The sequence below is a fragment of the Acanthochromis polyacanthus genome, chromosome 12 (genome assembly GCF_021347895.1).
Source record: "Acanthochromis polyacanthus isolate Apoly-LR-REF ecotype Palm Island chromosome 12, KAUST_Apoly_ChrSc, whole genome shotgun sequence".
Taxonomy (NCBI): domain Eukaryota; kingdom Metazoa; phylum Chordata; class Actinopteri; family Pomacentridae; genus Acanthochromis; species Acanthochromis polyacanthus.
Genome location: NC_067124.1, coordinates 36,587,590 through 36,607,700, shown reverse-complemented (window position 1 = coordinate 36,607,700; position 20,111 = coordinate 36,587,590). Strand labels below are relative to the sequence as shown.

Here is a 20,111-nt window from a genome sequence, read left to right as displayed (position 1 = left end):
TTACAAAATGGCTAAAAATTTCAAAAGGTGTCCCACAAGGCTCAATCCTTGGGCCTCCATTGTTCGCTATATATATATAGATGCTAACATTTCCTCAGTGACTAGGTGTAATGTGCACCGATCATACCATTTTGTATGGTAGTGCAGATACTATTTATTACTCAAAAACGGACTAACAGATTTGGATGAAATTTTCAGGGAAGGTCAGAAATGACACAAGGACCAAGTGATTAGATCACAGTGGCAGTGATGTGGCTTTTAGTCTGGATCCACAGATTTGTTACAGATTTCTGTATCATTGCGAGATAGCTGCATGGTGTCACTGTAACCATGACAACAAGCGAACACTATATCAACTGCCTGCTGACGATCACATGATTGTGATCCTAGTACAAATCCACCGCTGTGGGACTTATCCATCAGAAATGATACAAGGAACAATTGATTAAATTGTGGGGGTGTTTCCGAGTCCCATCAATTCCCACCACCCGCTACATATTTAGGTCACGTGATTAGGTATCCGTACATAACGTATACATGTATAATACACGCCTGTGCTCAGCGCAAGGTCATTTTGTTTGTGGGTACATCTATATTAAATGACCACATTCTATGGTCCCGTGATTTTTGCCACGAATTTTGTCAGGATTTCAGCCGTTGGAAATGATTCAACCGAGCAACCTTGGCGGAGTACTGTACTCTGAGTGCTTTTCTTTCTGTTGCAACAGTTTCTGGCTCTGATAAATGTGTCATTTTGGTGATTTTTTTTCAAAAACCACCTGCCTCTCAAATCCATCAGTTGGTATCTTGGTTCTGAAGGTTAATGCTTTTATTATTTTATTAATTTTGCCTTTTAATGTTGTTATGATTTGTGGGCTGAGGGGTTATATTGTAAATGAGGCCTCCACACTTTACGTATTCAGAGTTTAAATAAAGGGTAAACTTAAATAAACGTACCTTGGTGAGGCCACTGTGTGTTGACCGGTCGGGCCTCCAGACTCAACGTATGCGACGGTTCAAGAGACGTCTGCGATAGACTCATATCAGCAGACAGCTGCTCGAGACTCTGGAAGCTCTTCCTGCCAGGAGACGATCAATAAAGAGCAAACACATATGATTAGTGCTGACAAGGACGGAAAACGGATCAGCAGCAGTTTTAAATGATTGAATACCTTCAGCGTCAGACTAAAACGATTTCAGTTTGTCCTCTCGGGCATGGAGATTCTGAAATGTTCCATACAGTAAAAATTATCTGAATAATCAACATTTATTGACACCTTTTCTCTGTTTCATGTGGTATCTTTCTTGAGAGTGCACCATGTTTGCAGTTTAATTAATATATATTAACTAAATGGATTAAGTCAAGAACAAGTGTCAGCTTACAATCTATATAATTGTAATGAGTATGTCCACACTGACGCCAAAAAACAGATAATATACTGTCAGTATATCTATTTATGCAGCACACTATCGATTTGTTTCAGGACCACTTTAACCCTCTTAACCCTAAAACTCAATAGCATGTTTAAAAGACTGGTATCTGTTTTAAAAAAACACCAAAATTACAGCATCTATCAGAGCTAGGAACTGTAAAAACTGAAAAAATTGTGAGATTTACACATTTCAGACAGTTCTCAGATATAGAATGTGTGATTCACCATTTTTTTCAGGAAAATTAGCCAAAACTAAGCTTAAAATCGTGAAACTAAATCACTTTATTATACACGTTTTTACACTGATTCTGTAAAAAATTTAAAATTCTGTCAGCCTCAGTGAAACCAGAACACCATGACTGACTCATCTACAACTAAGAGTGAAGTGACAAAAAAAATCTGTCAATATTGAGATAACCTGCAAGCTGTGTTTCCACAAAGCAGAAAGGAGACAAATTAGAGAGACTGAGAGGAAAATAAAACATAGTGGATCAATAAAAGAAATGCAGCATGGCTAAAAAACAAACGGAGGAGCAAGTTGTTGGATGATATATTCAGCATGGTGAAACATCTTTCAAGGTTGGTGTGCAGGGCAGACTGAAAAAAAAGAGATTTTAGGGATTTAAACAGTTAAATATCTAGAGTATTTCAAAAAGTGCGTAGAAACTTGGAAAAATGTTGCATACGACGGTTCCAGATTTTTAAATTTTTGGTAAATTATTTTTTTAGTGACTTATGGCTTTCTAACTGTGTCATACTGCACAGAGACATTTCATTTGTTCCATAGAGGTGCAGGACTTTACATTGCAGTGGAAAATTGGGAAAAATGTGATAAGAACAAAAGATAAACAGGAAACAGCTTGGAGGACAATAAGAAGACCATCTAAACTTCACTGTTGCCTTTTTATTTTGTGGAAAGTAAAACCGATGCACAAACTTAACAAGCGGCTGTGTGGAAATGTTTCTCTCTACATTCTTTTCTAGCTTATTGATTAAGAGAAATGAACAAGATCTTTACTCCATATTTGTTAAAGATACTTGGAAAATGAAAGGAGTACAGAACAGACTCGGCCCATAACTTATGTTTGGAATAAAATAAATTAAAGCGCAAGACTTTTAAAATAAATTTTCTATTGATTGAACACACAATGTGTAATGTGGACTTCAGCTGCTGTAGAAAGTGTGTGTTGGTGCTGTGAAGTTTATGCAGCGACGTTCCACCAGACGACTTGCTGTCAGCTCTCAGAACACATTTTCTACACCTGGTGTAAAAACAAATACGAGAGTAAGTCAGAAATAAATATGGACTCCTTGAAGCGTGTCGGTCTCAGATTTCTGCTCGTTCAGTCACAAGAGTTATGACATTTGCGGTGTTGTCAAACATCAGAAGTCACATTAACAGGATTTAATGTATTTTTATGATCTAGAATTTGAATAAATGTTGTTTGAAAAACTCAGATGCAGACATTTGAGCAAAAACGGTTGATACAGAAACTAAACACAGCCAGGCTCTTTCTGCCTGAGCACAAAGCAGCATATATTCAATTTTTTATTAATTTAGTTCTAATTTTTATTCTCCTACTGTAGAGTTCTGTCCCTATCTTATTTTAAAATAGCTGAAATAAATAGTCTGAGTTTCTAATGCAACGCTAATGTCTGAATGTACAAAAACATCGACATACTGGTCCCACTGTCCCGTGTTCTTCCTGTACAGCAGCGTATCCAAGGCAACGGCGTTGGCGTCCAAGGCGTCAGGAGACGGCCACTGATTGGTCAGATGGGCTGTTAACTCTTGTCTGGATCTCAAGTCGTTGTTCTTCAGCACCGTCCTGAAAATACAAAAAGAGTTAGCAGCATTTATTTAACAACTAGTTCTTCTCAGACGTGAAACAAAAAAGGTCTGAAAATAGAGTCAAAAATATAGAAAGTTACACGAAAAGAAAGGAAAACCAGTGGAAAATAAACTTAGCACAACTTTGTGCCACTCCAATGCGAGTAAAGATCTTAGATTTCTTGGTTACAGCTGTTAGGACAATGCACTAATAGGTAAGAATGTCAACCTGCAGGTGGCGCTAGTGAAGGATCAACAAAGTCAGTTGGATTCTAGCAACAATCAAAGGCTGTACAAATACATTCAAATTGCTGCAATTCATGCAGAAATGTCACTAGTGTTTGTTTTTCTGATATTTTTTACACCCCAGCTTCAGTCTCAGCCTCCAGAAAACTGCATCTGCCAATATTTCATAAAAACAAAAACAAAAAAAGGTGGATTTTTCTTCATTTATCTCTGCTTTTTTTCATCCTTACATCTTTCCTGACTTCCATTCTCACCGTTAGTCACTTTTCCCCATATTTGCGTCTGAAACCCTCCCACTGAGTCATCAACACGGCAGATCATGACACAAATCTTCCTCTTAACACGTTCTGCAGCTCACACTGAATCAGTGATCGGCCTGAGAATAGCTGTTTTTAGTCTCGCTGATTAACGGAAGAACATGACGCAGCTTTTTCGAGCGCAATTGATTGGAGAACACAAAAATAACAAACCACCTGCGATCTCCAGGCGTCTCGCTGCGTCCTGAATGTCAGGCGCTCAGTTGGAGCTGCTGATACCTCTCCGGCTGACCTGACATGCACCTCTGAACAGCAGAGTGGACTCACAGTTGGTCCTGCAGCTCCAGAATGATGTACTCCAGCTGCTCTTTCTCCACCGTGTGGGACAGGTGGGCGTCTGCCAGGCTCTGCTGAAGAGCCTTGTTGTGGGAAACGGCCTCGGACAGCTGGGCCTCTCGGAGACGAACCAGCTCTTCCAGGTAACCCTGAAGTAGAAAACACACAAGGACACACTCTGGTTGTTTGTTTAATGACGGGAAGGCAGCAAATGAGGCACAAACTGACACAGATGGACACCACATAACTGATTTTACACTATTTTATACAATTAAGTACCCAAAGAAATTGATTTACAGTAATTCTTTATTGGACCAACAAATTACTTCTGGCAGGAACAAATGACAAAAGACAAAGCATTGTGTCAGACATGTTAATGATGAATTCTGCCATTTTTTTGTGCTGTAATCAGTGTCAAAGTCTGTATAACAGTAGTTCTAGTGTCTAACAGTGTTTCTGCAGGTCTCCACTGGGATTTAGTTCCTCCAAGTGTCCATCTCCAGCTCTTTGAAGGCTTCCTCTCCATCACTCTGCTCTTCACTTCCTCCACACATTCTGGATGGATTCAGGTCTGGACTCTGGCTGGGCCTCTCCAACATCTTCTCATTCTTTTCTCTTCATTTCTTCACCATATTATCTCCATGTTTCACATCATTGCTTTGCTGGAAGCTCCAATGCTGCCCAAGGAGCAGTTTTTCTGCAGACTCTCTGATGTTCTCCTCCACAATCTCAGCGTTTCCTCTTTTCTCATGATGTCGTTTCCTTCAGACATGACTTGTAATTGAGCAGTAAGTGAGTAGAGAAGTGCTGCAGGTCCAGCTGAGCTTTAGTGTGTCTGTCTTGGAGAAGTGGAGTCCTCCTTGGTCTGATCCATGGAGACCAGCCTTGTTGTTGGTCTGCTGGAGTGTCTGATGGACATGTTGCTACCAGAAGTGCTCACATTCATCAGGATGCTCTTGGTGCTGATCCTTGGATTCTTCTTGTCCTCTACCATTCTTCTATCAACACAACGAATAGGCTGACGTAGTTCCTAGAGCACCGGCGGATTGTGGCTAAGTCCCATTAGCTTCCCAACTAGCGGAGCCGCGGAGCCAACTGGTATATTAAGGATTTGCCATATCCCGTTGGCATAAGTCCAAATACGTCTTTCTTCTCAATGAAACACTTCAGTGTCGTCCTTTGTTTATCTTTCAAGTTGAATTTTAGCTTCAAATCTTTAAGGGCTGTGGCCAAAGCCGAGTCGAAAGATAACTGTTTATTGTGCGCTGGTTGTTTCTGTCAGAAACGTCACGCCTCTGTCGTCACTTAGTTACGCCCGCCTTCTGACTCTACACTTCATGGTGATTCGTCCGGCCACTTTTAGGAGCATCCAGCCTCGAGCCTTATGGAGGGTAACTAGACCCACACTGACAGAGAATTAAATTTGTTGCCGTGGGTTGTCTAGCACGGCTAGGCTCCCATTCTTCCAGTGCAGGGCTCACATCTGTCTTCCTAGCAGCCAGAGTGGAACTCCTTGGAATTTTTTATGAGGCTTCAAACTGTGGACACTGGATCTTGAAAACACTTGATGTGACTTTATAGACTTTAAACATGTTGTGAGCAGCAAGAATGTGACACTGAATGTCTGCAGTTGGTTCCTTGGTTTCAGTCATGACTTAGACCTGACTAAAGAACTAAAGCATCATCTGTTCTCAGTTTATAGTACATTGGAACACACTAAAACATGGTAGAACCTACTAGGAACATGTGAAATGGTATAGAAGCTGCTTTTTCTGTGCAAAATCTGCAACAATCTCAAGGGCAAAAAAGCACTGAAATTGTAAAAATGTATCAGTAACATTTCCAACATCACACTTTACTGTGTTTTGTCTCTTACTTATGTCATTTCCAGCCAGAAGAAACCTTCACTGAAAATCCAACTTTGAATAATTTGAGGCTTACCAAGCTGAATGTTTGTTTCTGTCAAACCAGAATTCTTCACGGGATTTGTTTCCTCCTGACATTTTACAAACTAAGCCCCTAATCATGATGCAAACTCAGAGGAAAATGTCACGCCGCCGCCCTGCATCCCAGAATAACCCGATATTAAACCTACCTTCTGCTCCAGCGCCATGCGGTACTTCTGCTCGAAGCGTTTGCATTTGCTGACCAGGTTGCTCTGCTCGGTGAAGATGGAGGCGGCGGTGGCCGTTTTGTCGGGGGTGCTGCTCTCGCTGCCGCTGCTGCCCAGAGTCCTCATCTCCTCCTCATCGCTGCTGATGCTGTCTGCGCTGCACCAAAAAAAAACACAGCGACTCTCATGTTAGTGCAAAAAATCTGAACATTGAATATCTAGCCAACTGACCACAGATAAAGACTTTTATTTTGGAGCTCAAAGCAAACACAAATTGCACATAAATCTAAAAAAAATATGACTTTTTGATATCTTACACTGACTAAATATTAGCACACACAGGTTGTTTGATCAAAGCATTATGCTAAAAAGAAGCCTAATACACTTGAAAGACAAGTAGCACAGATATAGAACACAATTTTGAATATTTAGCCACATTTTTGTCAGCCACTGTCCATTCAGTCAACCACAAATTTAGTGCAAAACCTTCACATAACACTAATTTCACATTTATAAACTATTTATGAAGATTTAAGGCATCAGCCCTCAGATAAAATAATGAAACTGGTCAATTAATTAGTGAAAAAAGATACATAAAGAAAATCTGTAGTATACTAATGAGAAAGTGTGTGATGTGAATTAAAAAATGTCATTTTAGCATCAAAACTTAAATGTAAATTAAGGTAAATAAACTCTTTTTTTTGCTGCTCGGCTCACATTTTCCAGGAAGTTTGTCTGATAAAACATTATTTACTCTGATTTAAGGGCTCTTGGACACCCTGAGGCATTTGTTTTTAACCTTATTTTTAGGACAAAGAGTTTGTTGACATGCGGACTTCACATGTGCACAGAAAAATGAACAAGAAACAAGAGGAAAAATACTGAAAAGAAGGATTTGGTGACAAAAACTACTCAACACAGGCTGCACAGTTTATCCATAAGAGTTCTTATTAATCGTGATTTTGGCTTCCTACAACAAATGAATCTGATCGACTGAGATACTGACTTCTGAAATGCTCTGTTTGTAGCAAACAGCTCATATAGATAAAACAACACGATTCCAGCTTGGGTAAATATGACATTTAAACACCTTATTTCACTCTTTTCAAACTGATCTGCGGTCTTAGAGCTATTTGAGGTGCAGTAAATGATGGAGACTAGAAGCTTCTGTGTGCACAGACAACCAGCTAACGTCCACTGTAGCCTACATGTGAGGCGTTCAGGGAACATTGGGAAATTTTAGTGTCAATGGATGAGCAGATGTACAGCAAGTGAGGAGTTTGGGTGCAACTTTATTCATATTTTGCCTCAAAAAGAGTCTAATTTTGACGCAGATTTGTACATTAGCAGGGATGCAACACAAGACGGAAGAGAAATCAGTGCAAAAATATATATTTTGTCTCAAAAATAAACTAATAATTGGAATCAAGAGGAGTATTCAGGCCATAATCTTGTGGCTCTAGTCAGTTATGCAGTAAAAATTCAGTTACAGAAACGTTAATGTTGCCCACAAAGTGGTTTTCTATCAGCAGGGTCTTTGATTTTTGCCACCAAACATGGCAGCAATTTGTTAGACCGTTTAAATCTCTGCATGATGAGAGCAAAACCAGACCTGAATTTCATCCAAAGCTAGAATCTATTTAGGTTCACCAAATGAAAAAGGTTCCAAATGTCTCTTTTTAAAATCAGTTTTCATTTCTGCTGTAGATATCCTCCCAGAGAAAATCACCTCTACCACAGTAAAATGAACAATTCTTCTTCTGAAGTCATCGAGTAGCAAATGTGTCACAGAAAAACTTTTTGAAACGATCACGCAGCCCTGAAGTGGATAATTTAATCAGACAAACCTCTGAGTGAACTTGAGGTAAGGTGTGTAGTCGATCACAGCGGGGCAGCTGCCGTCCAGACCTTCTCCTTTCAGACAGAAGCTGCAGAAAGAAAAGAGAAAATCAGTTTCTGCTGCTACATTATGCAACTGTATGAGATCCAACGAGTAACTTTTAACGGCATTTAAATCGACTCCTCCAGAGCTGGCAAGACGTGCTTTAATGACTGTTCACGGCTGTTTTTTGGCAAAAAATAGACTCACCAGAGGGATGCCAAAGAGAAGGAAGAGCCAGAATTAAAGCAGAAATTATGTAAATATATACTTTACTTCTCTGATTTGTCTTATTTATTATAAAATATGGATTTTTATGAAGACATCTGGGAAATTTTAGCTCAATATGACAAACATTCTGCTCATCAACCCACTTTGAGAAAAGTTTTTGCACATTAAAATTTGCTAATAAAATTTTTCACTGTTATATTTTTACTGAAATATTTGGAACCTCCAGAAGTCTGTTCCCTTTGGATTGATCTACCTACCAGTATTTTTGTTTTGTGTTGTTTTTTTTTAACTAAATTCTACCAATAACACTCTAAAAATCTCAATAAAAACTTCACAAAATGTGTTTCTGAGAAAGGCTTTTTGTAATATTGTGTATTCCTGGTAGTCTACCCGGTCACTGTGTAGAATTATTTCCATTTTTTTCTAATACAATCAGCCTCTGGAGCTGCATTTCTTCCTTCACGCCTTCATTATTAAGCTTCCTGGAGAAACCTCACAGTAGAGAAAATGATTTGCTGCAGCTCCAGATTTCAGAGAGTGAATGAGGAAGAAACAGATGAAGATGATGAAGGTGCACCTGAAGTCGATGGTGTTGAGCCCGATCAGCGTGTCGGCCAACAGTCCGGCCTCCTCTCCCAGCATGATCGCTCCGTCCTCATAAAACCTCCTGCAATCAACACAGGCAGCGTTAAAGTGAGAGCTGGAATAACTGGACTTTATGAGACACCTCTGCTCTGATAAAAGGTTTTATACGAGCGCTGCAGTGAGACCTGGTGGTTTTGAAGTCCCTCAGTGCAAATGAGACGTACTCGGACAGCCTCTTCTCCATCAGAACCACTCTGATCCAAGCTCTGCCCTGAAGAGACGAACGAGAGACACAGGAAGCTTATTTCACATCTAAACATGTCATTATGTGTCTCAAAGTACTTAAATTCTTTGAGTAAGCTTCTATAAATGACATGACATGTAGACGTAAAACATTTTTTTAGTGATGCTTCACTAAAAAGTCAGTGTTCAGTTGGTCTTGCAGCAAAAAAAATCCTATAAAATATGTTGTAAAGCCACTTCTATGATATTATAATAGCCTTTTCTAACTCAAACGGGTCCTGTAAATCTGAGTTTATGAGCTGAAAGTATATCCAGCTGTTTTAATATTTAACAGGAGTGTTTGAGTCCAGAATTCAAATTGCTGATATTAACATCTAAACATGTCTCAAAAGGCATATATGGTTTGATTAAACTTCTGTTAATGACGTGTAGAAATAAACATTTCCTATCAATGTTTCACTTGAATTAAGTCCAGAAAGTCTGTGCTCAGTCAGTCTCGCAGTGAAAAACTCTAGAAAATATGCTGAAAATCCATCGGGAGGCTTTTAAAATGGACTTCTCTGACTTGAAGGCTCCTGTAAAAGTGAGTTTATGACCTGAAAGAGATTCAAGCAACATCTTTGTGACTAGGTTTTTTGTTCTAGATATCTATAAACCACAGCTAAAGGCCTCATATCACAAATCTTGTCCGTCTGAATTGTTGTGACGATGCTGCACATACGAGGCTTCTCAGTAAATACCATCAATTTTGCACCTTTTTGTAAACAATGGGGATGGCTAGTAACTACGTCATCGTGTCCAAAAACATCACTTCCGTGTCTTACCAAACCAACAATATAATGGTGCTGTGTTGTGTCCCATGTTGCAACAATAGAAATGATGTAAATAAAATGATATCTTTCTATCGCTTTCCTCTGGATGAAAAGGAGAAGAGAAGATGGCTGACGCTGATAAGGTAAGTCGGATTTCTAATCTTAGAAAATACATTTAGCGCCGGGAGCTAACGTGCGCTAGCTAGTATTAGCCGCTTGAATCATGTTATCTTTTTGTGTTACGAGGAGTGTTTGGGCCACATTACAAAAGAAACTAAAAGTGGTCGAGATTAAAGTCTCTGATAATAAGTTTATACTTTTAATTTATAAGAATAAAGTCTGCCGAGGGAGACTTTTGTCCCAGTTTTGGGGACTTGGACTTGCTTGACCAATCTGCCCAAAATACTCGACTTGACTAGGATATGGATCTATGTGACTTGGATTTAATTGAGTCCAATACTTGGACGGACTTGCTAAAAATGTTTGGCTAAGATTATTTTAACTGTTATGGATTCATGATTAGAGTAAAGAGATGCGTAGTTATTTACATATGCAAATTAGCCATGTGCTCCCCGCACAAGTTAGCGCTAGAGTGTGCTGCTGGGAGTCTTTAGAGTATAGTGGGAGACAGTAAAAACAATCAGATGACTAAATAAGAAGATAAAATAATATAAAATAATAAGATGTCACAGTGAAAAAGGTGACCGGTTCTTTTGCTATTGCCATTGTTTTCATTCGGTCCGCCGCGGCATAGGACACAGAAGTGGTCCGTGACGTCACACTAGTCATTCCCATAATAATTTTTACACCATATTACTTCAACTAGCCTTATTTGCATGTTAGATTCATGTTATTTTGTGCATTAGTGTCCTTATTTTTCCTAAATACAGCATGTGTGAGCTACTAGATACCCTGAATTTCCCCAAGCGGGTGAATAAAGTACCCATTTATCCATCCTTCTATCTAAAACAGTTTGCCATTAAAGAACAGTGTTGTTAGTCTGAGTCACACTGTGAACTTCTTAACTTTTTTCACTGTGTCCGTTGTTCTTTTTCTAAGAGGATAATGCGTCGTAAGCCAAAACCACAAAAGCCTGACTCTGCAGGTCAGCAGCAGATGTGGCTCTGTGGATGGAAAACTGGCTCATATCTCACATTATTTGTATGATTACAATGAGATGCTCTGTTTCAGTCTCACCTTGGCTCTCGATGATCGTACGTTCTCCATGCTCTCGATGCTTCGAATGCAGTTATGCGGTACTTTGCTGCAGGCGACTTTTATATAATCCCAGAAACTGCGAGGACTCTCGTATCCGAACCAAGTGGTCTGACCTGAGAGCAAAAACAGACAGAAAACGGGGATTTATACCAACGTACATCTGCATTAATACCAGGGAAGCATTATTTGAATCTCTCGGCTGATTAAACAGTTGTTGGGTTTATAAAATGTGGAAAAAAATGCCGATTACTGTTTTGTTTAATCCACACACCAAAGATAAAACACATACAATCATCACATTTAGGATGCCTAAAACAGAGAATTTAGACTTTTTTCTTTTAAAAAAATCATTCAAATTGATCATTCAGAAACAGCTGGTGATTAATTTAATCGTTTACAACTGAAACACCGAAACATTGCGCTTCTGAATGTATCTTTGCCAGTTATACAGTGTTCAGGAGTCTGTTTGCACCTTTTAGAAGCTTCGTTTCGTACCTTTGAGTCGGTGGCTGAGGATGTGCTCCAGGATGGAAACGAAGTTAACGAACTCCGGAGACGAATCGTCTATCGTCTCGAAACAGGAGCGATCCAGCAGAGTCTTCACAGAAAACCTGAACATGGCAGAAGAAACACACACACAACGTCATTACAGTCAGTTACTGAAACTGTATCTTAAAGGGCAACTTCACTAAATCTTATAATGACAGAAGTGTTTATTTTACCTCAGATCATCAGGAACCTTCTGCTCAACCAGTTATAAACTACGGACAGTTAAATTTGTTTCTGTGAGATTTTAGTGCGATTATTCAAATATTTTCCAACTTTTCCTGTTAAAAAATTTGCCCGCCGACCCACCTTCTGCAGGTATTTTTCACATTAAAAGTTGATGCTGTTTGAACAACAATATCTCAGCAACTATTAAAGACAAAAGCCGGAAATTTTCACTGTTATTTCTCATGTCATTCATTTTGAATCTGCAATGCAAGTAAATATGATAACCTCTGTTGAAATGAGCAAAAAAGTTAAAGCTGTCATGACAAAACACACTTTTTGCACAATTTAGCAAAATATATACATTTTTCTGAACCAAATGCAGCTGCATGTCACAATAACACAAAACTAAACATGTAGAATCCTGTTTGTTTAACTTTTTTAACTATTTGAGGAGGTAGTTTAATCCAAGTGAAACAGAGTTCAGGAGTCTGAAAATATTCCAGATTGTGAATCAATGGCATGATGAGAAATAAGAATAAAAAAAACTTGCTGAAAGTTGGTTGATGAGCAAAATATTTGTCATAGTGAGCTAAAAAAAAATCCCATAAAACTCCATATTTTATGCTATATCGGGCAAATTTGAAGTGTAAAGTATATAATTTTGTAATTTCGTATTTTATTTTAGTTTTTCTTTCTTTGTGTAAAGTGCTAAATTTCATTTTCATCTCATTTTTCAGGTCTAATATTTCATTATTATGTGTGATTTAATTTATTACTTCAATATAATTACCAGCATTGTATTTTACTTTTCAATTCTAGTCTCTTTTTTTAGCTTCATATATTATATTTCAGTGTCATATCGTACTTTAGTCTTATTAGTTTTCTACTTTTTAGTCACTGCATGTCTTATAATGTGTCTTTTTTTTTCTGAGCGATATCAGGCACAAGAGTTTCCTTTGGGATGAATAAAGCTTTACTTTATGCTAAAAATGAGTGGAACAAGAGCACAAAACACCCAGAAACTGCTCAGGATTCATGTGAGAGAGATAATTTCCCATTTTTCTACACTGACATCGAAGCATCCAGTGGAAAAAACACTCTTCATGTTGCTGTGTGATCCAAAAGCTGCTCATTCAGAGCTTCAGACTAAAACAAATGAACAAGAATAAGATGTTATTTAACGTCCGCATTAACCTGCAGTCAGGAGGAGCGGGATCCAAACGCGCGTCCTGAACGTCTGTAACGAGGTTTTGATTAATGCCGTGCGATGAAAGCAGCCGTGACACGCAGCGACCGGCTTCTCCTGATCTGATTTCAGCTCATTACGCAGGAAGCAAATCTAATGGACGAGGCCGAGGCGTGTCGCCGTGCGCGTTCCTTTCACGGCGTTCAGCCTTTAACATCCACCGAATAATCTGACTTTAATATCTCACTCTGCTGCTCTCGCTTCCCCTCGTTGCCTAGCAGCAGGATGACCACAGGCTGTTAGCTTCCTGTCAAAGAAGCTGACAGATTTCAGTGTTTTTACACGAATAGGGGCTCATTTTTACTCGGGTATAATGTGCCGCTAAGCCAAATGTTGATTTAAAGTGAATTTTTATTTGACCAACAGGTTTCTTCTGGCTGGAAATGACAGAAACAAGAGACAGAAGATGGTAAAACATTGTGTTAGTGATGAATTTGAACTATTTCTATGCTTTTCTTCCTATTTCCATGCAGAATGGCATGTCTAGAATTACTCAGAAGCTTAAAATTGGTGCAAATTATTGAGAAAATGCAGCTTCTATCCCATTCCAGACAATCTCTATCATGTTCTACAGGGTTCTAATGCACCATAAACTCTCCTTTAGCAGCATTAAATTTGTCAGGGTGATGTTTTTTCACACTCCCAGACAGATTATCTTATTAATTTACATAATTTAGGTTAAAATGAAAAATATTCTCTGGTCTCATCTTTGTAAATATTTAGATTTGATGCTTTTCTTGATCACTAATGACAGTAAACTTCATATCTTTGGGTTACATTGAAGTCTGGAAAATTCTTCTTGTTGTTTTGTTTTATTTTTCTGACATTTCATAGACACAATTATTAATCAAATAAACAAAACAGCAAACTAATTAAAGGTCTGCGGCTTTTAAAAACACTCGAAAAAGTGATCCAAGAGAGTTGTTTCTACCATGTAATTGAAATTTGTGGTTGCAAGAGAAAAAAAAAGGAAAAACAGACAACGTTTAAGTAACGATGCACAAAACGTGTAATTTTGACACAAACTTCGGCAGTATATGATTTAAAACCGAATTCAAATTCAAGTAACTTAACACAACAGATAAATTAATTTTTCTTCACCTTGAGTACAGCTGTTTTTTCCCCCCTTTTCTGACTAAAAATGCCTGTATAGAACCACTTTTACCATTGAAATCGGTGCAAACATTTTGTGTGGTTCTGCTAGTTTCTACCGTGTTCTAGACCGTTCCAATCCACTATAAACTGAGAACAGCTGATGCAGTAGTTCTCTAGTCAGAACAAAAAATAGCAGAAAATTAGTTATGACTTTAGCTATGACTACCGAAGTACTACATCAGCTGTTCTCAGTTTATAGTGTATTAGAACACTCTAGAACATGGTGGAAATCACAAAAATTGATCATTAAAATCTCTAACTCCATATTTTCCCGTCTTTCGTCTCTTGTTTATGTCATTTCCAGCCAGAAGAAACTTATTAGTCAAAAAAATATTCACCATAAATCAAAACGTTGGCCTTGACCGTACATCATCTGCCAGAAAAACAAGCCTCCTTTCCACAAAAGATCTTCATGCAGACTCCTCCAACTCTCCCTGGAGCACTTATTCCATCAGTAAACACAGGAAAAATCCACTCAGGATGCGACACCTGCAGCAGAAAAGACACTTCAGACTGTGCTGTGGTTCAAAGAAGACGCCGCTGTGAGGATTAACAGGAACAAAAGCAGGTCAGATCAGCTGCTTTTGATAAAAACAAACCAAACATCCCACCTACAGCGAGTCAAGAGCACATTACTGACGCTGAAGTGGTCCCAGTCGTGAGGTCCCTGTTGCTAGGCGACCGACAACAATAACAGATGTCGGTTTGTTTCGGGGACAGCGAATGGACTCCTGTCTGCTTTTCTTCATGAATGAGGAAAAGTTTGACGAAGTTCTGAATGAGGATTTGACACAAGCGCTAGTGGAAATAATGAAACTGAAAACACCATCCTTAGATGTTATCAGTGCTCATTCTTAGAAAATAGGTTTAAATTTTTGCTGGTAAATGGATATCTCCCTGAACTCTCAATCCCTCATTCAGACAGATAATATTAAACAGCCTTTATAGAAAACACTGCTTCATGTTTCTGATCTTTTCTTCAACTAAATCCTCAATTCTGTCATTCATTCATTCATGAGATTTCTATTTATAGTGACTTTTTATTTGTCTAACAGGTTTCTGCAGGCTGGAAATGGCATTAATAAGAGATAAAACACTGCAAGACATTATACTAGAGACGTTAATGCTAAATGTTCACTATTTCTGTGCTTTTAATTTTACACTTTCAGTAAAACTGTCATGTCCAGCATCATAATTTTCTTACAAATCGGTGTTAAGGCCTTTATTTGCCTCCAAATCAATCAACAGCTCCTATAGTTGCTCATAACCATTTTGTATTTATCCATGATTTGCAACTGACTTCTGATTGGAGAACTACTACATCACCTGTTCTCAGTTTATAGTGCATCAGAACACTCTAGAACATGGTAGAAAACACCAGGAACATCTGGAATAGCGCATAAAAGCTGCATTTACAACAATATGCCATGCAAAAACAGTTAAAATACATCATTAACGCCTCTAACACAGTATTTTACTCTCTTTTGTTGCTTTTTTTGTGTCATTTTCAGCCAAAAAAAACCTGTTGGGCAGATAAAAATTCTGTACAAATCAAAATCCTTCATGCAGGTAAATAATTTTGGGGTTTAAGTGCTTTGATTTTTAACTATTTTAGCATTTTATTTATTCCTGAATATGCTGAATTGCCTATTTATTGTTCATTGAGGGTGCACATTTACCCTCCAGCTTCCATTAACGCTCGCGGTAAAGATCTGCCCCAACCTGAGAAAAGCTCCAGTCAGGCAGAAAGAGAGAAAACACCTGAGCTGGTGTGCAGCACGTTCAAATAGAACATCTGAAGTGGAACACTGAAGAGCAGCCAGCATCTGAAGCCAAACAGTTTTAAAAAACAAAATACTGAGACTTAACATGAAGCATCTGAAATAATCAAAACACCAACAGTGCATAAATTAAACCACTTGGAAGAAGGTTTAGAGGAGAGTTTCTACTAAAAAAAAGTGTCAAATTCAGCAGCAGTTCAGATGCTTCTGACAGACGAGTGAAGATTTAAACCAAACGTTTCCACCTCATTCAGTGTGATGACTCAAAGCAGCATCTTCTTCATCAGGCAGGTAGACAGGAGACAGACGAACACATCAGACTGTCTAACCAGCAAAAACACATCCAGTCGCATCATTTCTGTCTCAGACCAGATGGTTCGTCACACAGACACCTTAAACAGACCAAATCTGTGCTTAAAGTTGCAATATTTCATTAAAATCACTTTATTCTATGTGCATAATTTAAAAAATTCAATGAAAAAACAACAACAAAAAAAGGAAAAATAAAGACTTTTGATGTTATTATTGAAACGTTAAATATCTGCAATAGCAACTATCTGTAAATAAATAAAAATCATTTTTATGGTGTATAACGGCTGCAAAGTTCAATGAATCTGCCATTTCTTTCCTTGATTAATCGTTTTATCTTTAAAATGTTGCAAAAAAATAAAATAAAACAAGCAGCAATTAATTTAAAATAACCGCACTACAACTCAAAGATGAGTTTACTGTCAAATATGACACAAAAAAACATTAAATATTCACACGTGCAAAGCCAACACCAGAGTATTATGGTCATTTTTCCTAAAACTATGCTAAATTAATGAAGTAATTTGTCTCACAAAGTGGAAGAAGATCATTTTGACAAAGTCCCAATTAAAGAGTTCATCTAAGTTAGTAAATTTGATTTTATTCTGCAATTATACATTCATTAACCGGTAGGATGAGGTCTCTTGAATTACTTTTTATGGTCTAAACAGGCTGCAAACATCAATTAACCTGCTCTTTCTGCCCTTGATTAATCATTTTATCTCTAAAATGTCAAAAAAGATCAAACAAAACAGCAATTAAACTCTCCCAGACCTCAAAATAACTGCATTAAAACTCAAAGTGATTAAGTTTACTATGAAATGACCAAAAAAACATTAAGTACTCACATGTGTAAAGCCAAGACCAGAGTATAATGGTTATTTTTGCTAAAATTAATGAAGTAATCCATCTCAGAAAACAGAAAAAAATCATTCTGACAACCTTGCAATTAAAAAGTTCATCTAAGTGAGTAAATTAGATTTTATTTTGCAATTATACATTTATTAACTGGTAGGATTAGGTCTCTTGAATTACTTTTTATGGTCTGAACAGGTTGCAAACATCAATTAATCTGCCATTTCTGTCCTTGATTAATCATTTTATCTATAAAATGTCAGGAAAATAAAATAAATAGCAATTAGAGCTCAATGTAGCGGCACTAAAACCCAAACATATCTGATTTATTCTCATATTTACCAAAGTAAAGCGTCGAATGTGAAGATGTGCAAAGCTGGAACCAGAGAATATTTATCCTTTTTGCTTAAATTGTGTTAAATTAATGTATTTATCTGACTCGGAGTGTTAAAAAAGATCATACTGGCAACTTTAATGCAACAAAAGGGGAAATGAACAGCATACTGGTGGGTTTATATGGGTTTTTTTCAGTCTTCTCTCTCAGATAATCCGTCTTGTTTTGCCGATCAGCTGGGAATCGAATCATCCTGACCAGGAAGCAGCACCTGAATCCAATCATCCAATCACCTTCCTTCATCCGTCTGTTTCCTGTGACGTTAATCGAGACACACACACCTGACCGTCCTCTCACCTGAAAATTCTGCTTCTTTTATTATGTTGTTATAGAACCTGATGGATTTGTTTCAATAAAAGAGGATGAGCCGACAGCAGGTGGAACGAGTCAGCAGCTCGTTTTCCCCCCAAACCTCCTTCATCTTGGCTTCTATCTGACCCGATGTGTCCCTGAACGCACCACAGGGACCAGCAGTTAGTAACTGACATCCGGCAACAGCACCGAAAGAACCGCAAATCAATACGGAGAGCAACGAGATTCTCACTGCAGCCGACGGAGACACAAACGGAAACAAGACGGGGACGTGAAAGTGCACAACTCAGCATCCAACAACCCAAAATCAGTCATATTCAGGCCAAATTTAGATTTATACTGATGCTTTTATTTGACCAAAAGCTTTCTTCTGGCTGGAAATGACATGAACAAGTGACAAAACACACTAAAATACTGCGTTAGATGGGATTAATGATGAATTAAAACTATTTCTATGATGTTTCTTGGACTAAAAATGTCCAAAATGGTGCATATCCACTTGAAATTGTTGCAGATCTTGGCAGAGAATGCAGCTTCTTTAGGAAACAGTTAAAATTCAGTCTCTTTTTCACTTTAGTTATTTCATTTCTGGCCTAATCTGGCAAAATCTAGCATGGTTTAAGTGTATCTAGTTCATATTTTCTGTTTCTTACAGTAAATAAAAGCACTGAAGGCACCAAGTTTACTCCATCTGTGCTGTTTTTTGGGAATGCTTGCAAATAAACAAACTGAATTTGTATTTCTGCAGGTAAATTTTGTGAATTTAAACCGTTTTTATGCCATTTTTCATCCAGAATTATTAAATCTCTTTCCAGTAAGTCTTTATTATTCTCCTCATCAGTCAAACAGCTGATTTTCTTAATAAAACATGTCAATAAAAACATAAAAACACAATTTCTTACTGTGTTTTCTCACTTGTTTGAGCCATTTTGAATAATTTCAGACATGGTATTTTGAGTAAAAATGTAAGAAAAACATAGAAATAGATTACCTTCATCATTAAAATCTCCAACATTGTGTCTTTTGTCATTTCCAGCCAAAACAAACCTGCTGGTCACATAAAAATTCACCCTTAACCGAAACTGCTATAGAATGTGAAAGAAATCACTTGGAAAAATGTAATAGAGTTTGCATTTTCTCAAAAATATGAGGCAATTTTTTGGGTATGAACAGTTTTACACGTTATTTTCAGTTTCAATTTATCACTGTGTCATTTTCAGCCAGAAGAAGCCTGTTGTTCAATTAAAAAAAATCACTATAAACCAAAATCTGGCGCGGCTTCAGTGTATCTAGCTCACACTTTCTCTGTCTTAGATGGACTTAAAGCACAGAGTTAACTCCATCAGTGCTGTTTTCAGGGATTATTTGCAAAAAGATGCTTTAAAGCAGTTAAATTAGCCTCCTGTCAGAGTATCTGTGGCTTTAAGGTTAACAAAAATGTAGAAAAAACTGCACATTTCCAAACTGTGCGTTCAGGAGGTGGGAGTTATGACTCATGGTTTCTGAATTCCAGCCTTTAATCCTCCACTGAACCCAACATGAGGGTGATTAAAAGTGAAATGTGAAGGCATGAATGTTTGATGGTGGGCGTGTGACTAACTGATGTGCAAAAGAAGAATGAAAGCAGACATTTACCTGAGCCCTCCTGGCTCATGCTGGACTAAAACTCATGCAGCAGACAGCCTGACTTTATCTCTTCGTGTTATTTTAGGTCAAACCTGCAGCTGAGGTTCCATTTCTGCTCTCTGTCACCTCACCAAAACGTCTGATTTTATGAATTAACGAATCTGCCGTCATCAATCCGGCTGCATGAGGGGTTTCCCACCTGCACACCGTGAGCAGATTCCTCCTCTCCACCGCGGAGCTCCGGCCCGCTCCCCGCCGCCGGATCAGATGCAGCCCCGCGCCGAGAGACGCCATCCCCGGTGAAGATCTGCGCCCCGCCCCGCTCCGCTCCGCTCCGGTCCCGGTGCACCAGGGCTGGACCGACCGTGCCCGTCGCCCCGGAGGATCAGCAGCTGCTCGGATGGATCAACACAAACCTGAAGACGAGCCCGACGCAGTCAGTGCGTCGTGGCTTTTCAAAATAAGAGCTCGAACATGGGGATGAAGACGGACTATTAGTGCAGGGGTGTCCAGGCTGAGACCATTACGCACAAGG

General features: G+C 38.4%; 1 protein-coding gene across 4 annotated transcripts in view; it reads right to left on the bottom strand.

Annotated features, from left to right (window-relative positions):
- The window catches only part of rundc3b (RUN domain containing 3b), a 26,198-nt gene extending 6,087 nt beyond the window's left edge, over positions 1-20,111 (bottom strand). Inside the window, exons 1-10 of one of the 4 annotated variants that reach the window (XR_002595807.2) lie at positions 19,776-20,077; positions 11,680-11,795; positions 11,164-11,297; positions 9,097-9,182; positions 8,904-8,993; positions 8,064-8,144; positions 6,199-6,373; positions 4,095-4,252; positions 3,116-3,262; positions 958-1,079 (exon numbers count right to left, since the gene is read on the bottom strand). Coding sequence is in view for 3 of the 4 variants with exons in the window: in XM_051956326.1 (XP_051812286.1) it covers positions 2,419-2,695; positions 3,116-3,262; positions 4,095-4,252; positions 6,199-6,373; positions 8,064-8,144; positions 8,904-8,993; positions 9,097-9,182; positions 11,164-11,297; positions 11,680-11,795; positions 19,776-19,870 (1,359 nt within the window). In the remaining variant the exon portion in view is untranslated. Of the gene's footprint in view, positions 1-957; positions 1,080-2,322; positions 2,696-3,115; positions 3,263-4,094; positions 4,253-6,198; positions 6,374-8,063; positions 8,145-8,903; positions 8,994-9,096; positions 9,183-11,163; positions 11,298-11,679; positions 11,796-14,637; positions 14,854-19,775 lie in introns of those variants that run through there. The other 3 variants (XM_022195999.2, XM_051956326.1, XM_022196001.2) reach the window with 3 other exon arrangements.